At 36.1% G+C, this 10,633-nt stretch overlaps 1 protein-coding gene across 1 annotated transcript; it reads left to right on the top strand.

Moving 5' to 3' along the window:
* Nucleotides 1–6,073: 6,073 nt before the first annotated feature.
* gsx1 (GS homeobox 1) lies at nucleotides 6,074–7,478 on the top strand. Its single transcript, XM_056457110.1, has 2 exons — nucleotides 6,074–6,518; nucleotides 6,609–7,478. The coding sequence occupies exons 1-2, from the start codon at nucleotides 6,140–6,142 to the stop codon at nucleotides 6,959–6,961; spliced, it is 732 nt and encodes a 243-aa protein (XP_056313085.1). The 5' UTR covers nucleotides 6,074–6,139; the 3' UTR covers nucleotides 6,962–7,478.
* Nucleotides 7,479–10,633: the final 3,155 nt, after the last annotated feature.

Below are 10,633 nucleotides of genomic sequence, written 5' to 3'. Positions count from 1 at the left end.
CAATATTTCAATATATCCAATCAGATTAAATCTCCAATATTTCAATATATCCAATCAGATTAAATGACCAATAGTTCAATATATCCAATCAGATTAAATCACCAATAGTTCAATATATCCAATCAGATTAAATCACCAATATTTCAATATATCCAATCAGATTAAATGACCAATAGTTCAATATATCCAATCAGATTAAATCACCAATAGTTCAATATATCCAATCACATTAAATCTCCAATGGCTCAATATATCCAATCAGATTAAATCACCAATATTTCAATATATCCAATGAGATTAAATAACCAATATTTCAATATATCCAATCAGATTAAATGACCAATAGTTCAATATATCCAATCAGATTAAATCACCAATAGTTCAATATATCCAATCAGATTAAATCACCAATATTTCAATATATCCAATCAGATTAAATCTCCAATAGTTCAATATATCCAATCAGATTAAATCTCCAATAGTTCAATATATCCAATCAGATTAAATCACCAATAGTTTATATATATCTAATCAGATTAAATCACCAATAGTTCAATATATCCAATCAGATTAAATCACCAATATTTCAATATATCCAATCACATTAAATATCCAATGGCTCAATATATCCAATCAGATTAAATCACCAATATTTCAATATATCCAATGAGATTAAATAACCAATATTTCAATATATCCAATCAGATTAAATCACCAATAGTTCAAGATATACAATCAGATTAAATCACCAATAGTTCAAGATATCCAATCAGATTAAATCACCAATATTTCAATATATCCAATCAGATTAAATCACCAATAGTTCAATATATCCAATCAAATTAAATCACCAATATTTCAATATATCCAATCAGATTAAATCACCAATAGTTCAATATATACAATCAAATTAAATCTCCAATAGTTCAATATATACAATCAAATTAAATCACCAATAGTTTAATATATCCAATGAGGTTAAATCACCAATAGTTCAATATATCCAATGAGATTAAATCACTATTAGTTCAATATATATAATGGCATTAAATCACCAATATTTCAATATATCAATGACATTAAATCACCAATATTTAACAATATTTTAATATATCCAATCACATTAAATCACCAATATTTCAATATATCCAATCACATTAAATCACCAATAGTTCAATATATATAATGGCATTAAATCACCAATATTTCAATGACATTAAATCACCAATATTTCAATATATCCAATAAGATTAAATCACCCTTCTTTGAATATATCCAATGGCATTAAATCACCAATATTTCAATGACATTAATGATCAGCCCTTTAAATATATCCATTGACATCAAATAACGAACCCAAGAGTTTTCAGAACGCATTCCAAATCTCAATCTCTGCTTTGATGCGCAATTCGAACATTCCTCGTCATACAAATCCTTCAAAGACCAAAATGTATTCGGAGGTAATTGAGACTAATTGCCTCGTTTGTTTCTGTTTGTATTTCCCCTAAGGAATTCAGGAGAGAGAGAGAAAAAAAGGCTCCTGAGCTATGACATCAGAACAACCTCTGAGCAATAAAAGGATCTTCCTGGAGGTTTAACTAATCCCCAAGGAGACTCTAATGGCGGTAATTGCTGTTATCAAAATAAAGCAAAATGTCTTGATATTAAGTCCGCTTTACATTATAATAACATCATCAAGCCATTTTGGTAATTATTGCCTTGGAATAAAACAAGGTCTGGTGGGGCACGGGTACGGCTCGCTCTTCAATTAGTTAATGGTGAGCGCCTGGCATGCGACGTCGAGGGAAATGAAAGGCTTAATCCCCCTATCTCGCCATCCCTCTTTCACTCCCTATCGGATAACAGGCTCTTGTCCGTGTGACTCTGTACCTGCCGCTTGTTTAAGGGTTTAATTGCTCCTAATTTGTCCGGCAAAGACCTACTATTACGGTCGGTGCTGCAAAGTTGCAACCAAATTACACCCCTTATGTGAGTCGAGTGGTGATTCCAGTGGAGTGAGGTTTGCTGGGAGGGAGCGATGGATGGATGGAGGGTTTTCAGAAAAATAAAACAAATGGCTTGGACCTGGACAATCCATTATCAGGCTCGAGGCTTGGTTCTGAACACAAGAGCTTTCTATTAAGCTTGGTTCTGGGCATATACAGTAAGGGGCAAGAATAATTGTTGCATTTGTCAAGAACCATCAGTGGTACCCGGCATGATTTTAACAGTGTTGAACGTATGTTCGGGTCAGACGCGTATACCTGAAACGCGTAAACATGGTGCAATAAACTGCACGGTGTGGTGTTTTTGGTGCCTCCATCATCCATTCACGGAGTTTATCAAAGCTTTCAGCGCAAGTCTGATTTGCAAATCTGTTGTTTTAGTTGGATGTTTTAGTGCTGAAAAGCATAGTGTCAGGCAGCATGGAAAGAATTAAAATGACGTCAAATTGAATGTTTACATTTTGCGTAAATCCAGAAACATCTCATGGATGTCGTCCGTTGATTTTATTTTTAGTAATGCTCATCTTATTAATAACACGTCCGTGTTATCTTATATAGACCATTTCAATGTGAACATTTCTGCTTGATACCAAACTATTTAAGAACTGTAACAAGAGGCAATTTAATCATATCTTAATGTTAAAAAGGCTGCCATAACATTGTTTAACAATATGTGGTGCTTTTTGAATTCTTGGAAGCTTTGGAAATTCAAAATGTAGGAAATACATAAGGACCATTGTTACTGTTTACATCCCTCGAAATGGTCTATAGCCTATATGTATAATGTGTTGATATTATTGTAGCATATGCACAGAAAAAATACTATTTATAGTAGTGTTTTTGAATTATACTATAGTAAAGTGCTTCAGTTAATGTGTTGTAGTAATTTTATAGTTGTTATAATATAACTTTAGTAATAAACAAATGACCCCATTCTGTCATTTTCATCAACTATATTATCAACTATATTATATATAATATTATACGGTATATTATATAATATTATATGGTATATTATACAACTAAAGCTGAATCAAATTAACCTTATGAGTCCATTGAACTTGTTAAACTGATCTAAAACTGCTTGCATAACTTATGAAATTAAGTTAGAACATGATTAACTTTAATAAGTTACAATGAGCTATAAACATGCTGTCAGGACTAACTGATATTTCTTTACAGTGTAATCAGTTCATATTATTGTAGCATAGGCACATAAAAATACTATAGTATATGGTATATTATACTACAAAGCTGAATTAAATTAACTTTATGAGTCCATTGAACTTATAATATGTTAAACTGACTTAAAACAGCTTGCATAACTTATAAAATTAGTTAGAACATGATTAACTTTAATAAGTTACAATGAGCTATAAACATGCTGTCAGGACTAACTGATATTTCTTTACAGTGTAATCAGTTCATATTATTGTAGCATAGGCACATAAAAATACTATAGTATATGGTATATTATACTACAAAGCTGAATTAAATTAACTTTATGAGTCCATTGAACTTATAATATGTTAAACTGACTTAAAACAGCTTGCATAACTTATAAAATTAGTTAGAACTAATTCTAAAAGTTAAAATATGATCAACTTTGTTTTATAAGTTACAATGACCTAAAAACATATGCTGTCAAGACCATATAATTTTTTACAGTGTATTCTGTTCATAATATGCGTATACACACATAAAATAGTAGTATTTTTGAATTATACTATAGTAAAGTGCTTAAGTTAATGTGTTGTGGTAATTCTAGTTGCTATAATACAACTTTAGTAATAAACAAATGACCCAATTCTGTCGTTTTCTGCAACTATTATACTACAACACTGTAAAAAGATCCTGGTTGCCTTCAATTTTAAGCTGAATCAAATTAACCATATGAGTCCATTGAACTTATAATATGTTAAACTGACTTAAAACTGCTTGTGTAACTTACAAAATTAAGTTAGAACATGATTAACTTGTTTAATTAGTTACAATGACCTAAAAACATATGCTGTCAGGACTAAATGATTATTTTTTTACAGTGACTACACCACAGTTTACTGTAGTAAAAACTACAGCATTTATTACAGTTGATCAATTTACTATAGATTGTATGTTGTAGCATTCATTAAAAATACTTGGAGATACTATAATAATACACGTTACTACTGGTTCAACAAAACTATAGAATAAATTACTATTTTTTCACGTGGTATGATTATTTCTATCTTTATAGTATTCAAACTAATTACCCAATTCTGTAGTTTTCTGCATCTGTATGGTATATTAAACTACAATACACCACAGTTTACTGTGTAAAAGCTACAGTACTTATTTATTTAGTTATAAATTTACTATAGAGAGTATGTTGTAGCATTCATTAATAAAGAGTTGGACATACTACAATATATACCACTACAGTGTGGTTCAACAACACTATAGTATAAATTACTATAATATTTTTTCATGTGTGATGATTATTTCCAACTTTAAAGTAAATTCCAAAGAGGACGTTAAATCCACATTTCGCTGTTTACTCACGCATTAGAATCCCCTTTTCCTTTGAACATCTTGTTTAGCAAACCTAAAGTGAAAGAAAATGTTTTCCTATTACTTAATTCAATCAGGGCGCGGCGGGCAGGGGCTTTCACTCGCCGTGCATTCGGGCCCTCACTGACAGAGTCGGCTTTGTGCCACTTTGTCCGCCGCTGTCACACACTTTAATTCGAGCCTTTCTCTGTCGCATTGAAAACTCTCCACAATGACATTCAATAAGGGCTGGGAGAGTGAAAACCTGGTTATTTTTATATATTCCTTCCCGGACTCTGCGGGGGCCCGCGCGCAGGAATTAATCACTGTTTTTTAACCTCATCGCTTTGAGGTTGTGACGCGACGCGTCCTTTTTTTTTAAGGTTTGGCAATGATACATTTGCCTCATAATAGACACACAAACTTGTAACTTATTTATATATTTTAAAGTGTTATCATAAAAAATGGATTTAAAATAGTTAGACATTTTATTTATGTGCATGTAAATAAGAGTAAAATTAAAATGACATACAGTAGTCAGCATTTGAAGTGGATGAAAACCTTTCATCAAAGTTGTCGTAAAACTATTGAACACATTCACTGTAAAAAAAGATGTTGCTGCCTTAAATTTTGGAGTCATCTCAACTTACATCAATCAAACTGACTATTACGTTATGACTTTAAAATGTAAATGAAGCCTGATAGACTTGTTAAAATAACTTAAAGCAACATACAAATACTTGTTGCCTTAACTTTTTTGTCATATCCTTTTTTTATAGTGTAAAACAATTTTGAAATACGCTAGCCACTTCAGATGTTGACTATGGATAATGCATCCTTATAGAAAAAATGAAATATAAATTAAATGTTGGAAAGATAGTCCTAAATAAAGATATCGGTATCTGAATTAAAATGTTTAGTTCGAAGAAAGATCCCAGCAGATGTTCCATGCGCAACTAAACGGCACGTCGGTGGCGTACACAAACAGACTGCAAATAATGCAGTCATTATTATATTTTCAATACTCCCGAAACACGCTCTCTGAAAACAAGTCCTGTAATTGTTATAATAGTTAATGATGGGCTGAGTCGCAGGTGGAACCGGGACGATGAGCCTGCTGACGTACGGCGTATGCGCCGAATGTCTAATGAGTTCACGCGGAACAAACGACGGCCCTCTTTGAATGAAATTAATTAAAAGAGCAATAGTGTCCATGTGATCGCGTGAGAAAGAAAATAAAGTTTAAAACGACACTAAAGAGTAATGGTATAAAGAGAGGGGAAATTTTAAAAGGGAGAAGGGGCAGTACCGCCTCTTGCAGTGTGGGTGGGGCTGACAAGAATAGACTACATTATGCAGTTCATTTAGTTAACAAGTGAAATAATAGGGAAGCGTGCAGAGTGAATGCCGAGAGAAAAGGCACAAAACCCTATTGAGAGCTCTCAGCCGCTAGTAGCGTAACCGTCACATGGGCGCACTGGCTCTCCAACTATTTAAGCAGGGACACTTTCTCCTCAGCACCATTCTGCAATCCAGCCTTTGGTATACGAGCGAGACTGAAACTTTCTAACAGACATCAGGTGAAGACACACGGCGCTGTCAAGATGCCAAGATCCTTTCTTGTGGATTCCTTGATTTTGAGGGAGAACAGCGAAAAGGGCACCGAGAACAGCCCTCCGTTATTTCCGTACGCGGTGCATCCGTCTCACCCTCTCCACAGCCTCACCGCCGGCTCCTGCCACTCTCGAAAAGCGGGTCTGCTGTGCTTTTGCCCGCTGTGCGTCACTTCTCAGCTTCACCCATCTCCCCCAGCGCTGCCCCTCATCAAGGCTTCATTTCCAGCGTTCGGCACCCAGTATTGCCACTCCGCGCTCTCCAGACAGCACTCCACCTCCAGCGGCGTAAACCTCAACAGCGGCTCGGGCTTGTACCAAGCCACTTATCCGGTTCCAGATCCACGACAGTTCCACTGCATATCCATAGGTGAGTGAGTGCATTAAAAAGCTTTGTATTTAACTTTTTATTTATAATCAGCAATATCAGCAACTTAACTTTTTATTTATTGTTCAACAGAAAATAGCAGCAGTCAACTTCAGAGCAGCAAACGCATGCGCACTGCGTTCACCAGCACGCAACTCTTGGAGTTGGAAAGGGAGTTCACCTCCAACATGTACCTTTCGAGACTTCGGCGCATAGAGATCGCAACTTACCTCAATCTGTCCGAGAAGCAAGTCAAGATCTGGTTCCAGAACCGCCGCGTAAAGCACAAAAAAGAAGGCAAAAGCGGCTCCCACAGAACGGGCGCGCACAACTGCAAGTGCTCATCGTCCCTGTCCTCCGCCCGGTGCTCCGAGGAAGAGGATGACCTCCCAATGTCACCCCCGTCATCAGAAAAAGAGGACGCAGACCTGTCCGTCAGCCCGTGAACATGACCACCACCTCAAAAGACTCTGTACACCACACCTGTGGAATCTTGAATGCAGCCAAAAAGCGACGGCATCTGCGCGCGCCGTCACCTGTACATAGCGAGAAAGGAAGAAACAAAACTTTATATATGTTCGGGGTCTGCGTATCCCTTTTAATGTTGTATATTTGTATACATGTTCAATGTTTGTAGTTTTTTTTTAAAACAACTTGTAAAAAGCCCATAGTTCCGCATCCAAATATGATTCCTGTCACCAAAAGGTTTTTAAAATCTAAGCGGTCCAAAATGAAAAGTTTATTTGCCTACCTTTTAATTTCTATTTGTATTTTTTTATATATATATGTATATGCAGAACTGTTTTGTTTTGTTTGTATGGTGAGTACAGGGTAGCTTTAAGCACATTTTGGTGACAGAATGGAAATATGGGATGTATCCGATGTATATGTCACTTGGATGACAGAATTTGTTATTGTACTTTTATTGTAATGAGAATATTTATTTATTTAAAAAACCCTTAATGCTGAAAATAAAGAATATTTCTTAGTGACAAAACGATGTCTCGCGTCAGTTGATCTTGCAGGCATGTTTTATGCAATGCAATACTAAAGCTGGGTGAACAACTTTTAATGAATTTACAAAACAAAAGCCACATTACCCTTTTAATTATTTCATACTAATAAGGCTGGGTTTACCAAATATATAAATCAAGACAAGCACTATTCTTCTTCACATTCCCCATATTATTCTTCTGTTTAAAATTCTTAACTATATTTAGAGTAAGAAAAGGATGTTATACTTCTACGCGTATTCGTACCATATTAAATACAGACGCTTCTGTTTCTCCCACCTAAAAACAAACAAAAAAGATAGGCAAAGGGGAAAAAAAATAGAAAAAATAATAAAGTTCCAACATAAGTGACTGCAAATATACATGTGACACTTTATAAATGCTTAATACCAATTGGAGTTAAAATAATCCATAAAACGTGTCTATTAAAAATGCCAATATTATACATTTCAAATGGAATGTATTTTAAATATAACACGCATAATCTACATTTTAAATCTTAGACAAAAGAAGTCAGCTTCGAGGCGTAATTTAAAGCTCACCAAGATGACCAGCGCGTGTAGAGCGCGCGCCAGCTAATTTTAAAAAACATTTATAAGGTCTTTAGAGAGATGAAACAGGAGTGCCTGTCTGTAACAGATAGGGTGTCTGTTGCATTTTAGATAAAGACTGATCAAATAAAACACAATTTTTTATTTAGAAAATCTCTCCAGTCGTTGTGAGAGTTTGGGTGCGCTATTTACGCTTATCTAAACCACTAGATCTCCGTTCTCCTGCATTTACAGCTCAAGTGCTTCGGGATCGATCTCCGTCAAGAAGTCCAAAGAGACGCTTATTCATCGCGTTCCCCGTGGCATTCCCTGGGGACGCAGCTGAAAGCGCCTGGTGTCCCCCAGGCGCGGGGCCTCTCCGTTAAACACTGAGCCCTTTAGCGCACGGTTCTTAGCAGTCTCGTGAGAGCGGGTTAATAAAACCCCAAGTAGTGTATTAATACACAGACAATAATGCGCAAATGAATAAAATATGCGAGTCAACGAGACAGATTAATCGATGTTTGTATTTAAATTTATTTAAAGGGGTCTAGGCGGACACTTGGTGATGATGGTGATTTGCGTTTGTGATGCGTGCTGATGTGACAGAAACGGTTATTTCGTTGTGTTTGTTTAAGAAGACGAATTGGATTGAACTCTATGAATTGGACACCTGCTAAATATTTTAATAGCACTTCTATTTTACTGTTCAGCTCAGTGTTTCAAAAATGAATCATCCTTAGAGCCGACATCCATAGTCATTAAAGAAAGCTGGTTCTGTGAGGTAAAAGAAAATACACGTATTTTATGCACGTGAAAATGCAATTGCAGAATTTTCCTTTCCAGCATCTTCTTCATGCGCACCAGAGTTGGAGTTTTTCATTATTTTTTTTTAGCAAAGCACTGCCACGCATACGCGGGTCTCCGCGCGCTCGGCTCCATTATCACGGCGCTTTAAATCTTCATTTAAATAATCGAAATTGGTTTTAAATGTTATTTCCTTTGCTGGGAATTTATCATCAGCTATCGCCCTCGACAAAGGAGCCGGTAAGATCAGCGCATTTACTAAATTATTCCAGTCATTGTTGTGCCTTCGCGAGCGCTTTTGGAAACGCTCCTTTAATTGTTCACTTAAACATTTTAACAAAACTCTAATATTTGCATTTGTGAAGATATAGGATTAGGCCATTTTGTTAATTACACCATACAGTCTCATTTTGCACCGTGCGTCCTCTGCAAAGCGCCCTTTATCCGCTCAATAGCCCGGGGGTATGTGCGCCCTGGGGGAGTTTTAAGCCTGGTGCTCCAAATTCTCAATTTATTTATTCTTAATTTTGCGCCGATCAATTCATTGAAGCAAAAAGGGCTACAGTGTCTTTTTAGGGGAAGAAAGGCGAATTGTTGACGTGACCCTGACAGGGGCTGCTGAGAGGGCTTGCCTGACGCTCGAGGGCCGCTTGAGTCAACAGACCCCCATCTAGCAGACTCGCCCTTGTCTTTCTTCCAACTAATTTTTCATTTACGGCTTTTCTTAGACTTGTCTCTTATCTATCAGATTAAAAGAGCAGCTTGTAACAAATCAGTCTGCCCGATTTACAAGAGCATTAAAAGCGGACAAAAGAGGCAGGCCGTCAGTACCTGAGTCTGGTAGACGGTGAGGCGCTGCAGCTGATTCGATGAGTTGAAAATGCGCACGAAACAAAATACTTGAATCCTGAAAAAGAGCCTTTGTATGTTTCTTTAGAAATCAAGCAATTCTGCATGACAAAGGACAATTAATAAGCCGTCTTTTCACGACCAGCAGCTGGTTTCCCTGTCAAGGAAAGTTGGAAAAAATTCGGACTGAATGCGCGCAAAAGCCCTTTGCGCGCAGACAGCTACCCAAGGTGACCCATTTGGCACAGTTAAAATAAGCAGGCTGAGGCAAAAGCGAGGGAACTGTCAAAAACATTTAAGCTGGAATATCTTGAAATTGCAAATCCCTTTATGTGGAGGGACGCTGCCGATCTGGGTTAGACGTACAATGGAGGTGGTTAAGTTGGAGAGGCTTTGGAAACGGACACGTGGCCTCTCAATGAGAGCTTCTTGGGAATCGCGTGGCTCGCAGCGCGTCTACAAACTTTAAGCGAGGTTTAAACTTGATATTTTTTTCACCTTCTCAAAGAAGATTTAGCTATACTTGAACTTAAAGATCGTAGGATAATAAAACAAAGTTATTTAAAAAATAAATATCCTATGTTCAGTTTAATAAATGTAAATTTACCGATTAATCCCCTTGCGGCTGTGCCTCGCTGTAGCGTTCCCCCTTTAGCAGTTTCTTCCTAAGAAATATATTTTTGTACAAGTTCAGACTCGATACCGCACAGATTAACAGATTCAAGCCACTTTAACTTAGTTTTACCCAAGTTTAAGTGTAAAAAACTTTAAAAAAAAAATCACATGAAAAAAATTAATTTAAATTTTTGATAAAAAAAATATCTGATACGTTTTGTGTACAGATAAACAGAAAAAAATGAAAGGTTTTAAATTTATGAAGATTATTTAGACATTGAAATATCTCTCACAAGTCTTGTAT

The sequence above is a fragment of the Danio aesculapii genome, chromosome 5, assembly GCF_903798145.1.
Source record: "Danio aesculapii chromosome 5, fDanAes4.1, whole genome shotgun sequence".
NCBI lineage: Eukaryota > Metazoa > Chordata > Actinopteri > Cypriniformes > Danionidae > Danio > Danio aesculapii.
The sequence above is the reverse complement of the archived record's forward strand: the minus strand, read 5'-3'. Positions and strand labels throughout refer to the sequence as shown.

What these genes read in the sequence shown, in the direction of transcription:
- gsx1 (XM_056457110.1), top strand. Translation starts at nt 6,140, where the DNA reads ATGCCAAGATCCTTTCTTGTGGATTCCTTGATTTTGAGGGAGAACAGC. An exon ending in GTTCCACTGCATATCCATAG is followed by an intron (nt 6,519 to 6,608) that starts GTGAGTGAGTGC and finishes ATTGTTCAACAG; the next exon opens with AAAATAGCAGCAGTCAACTT.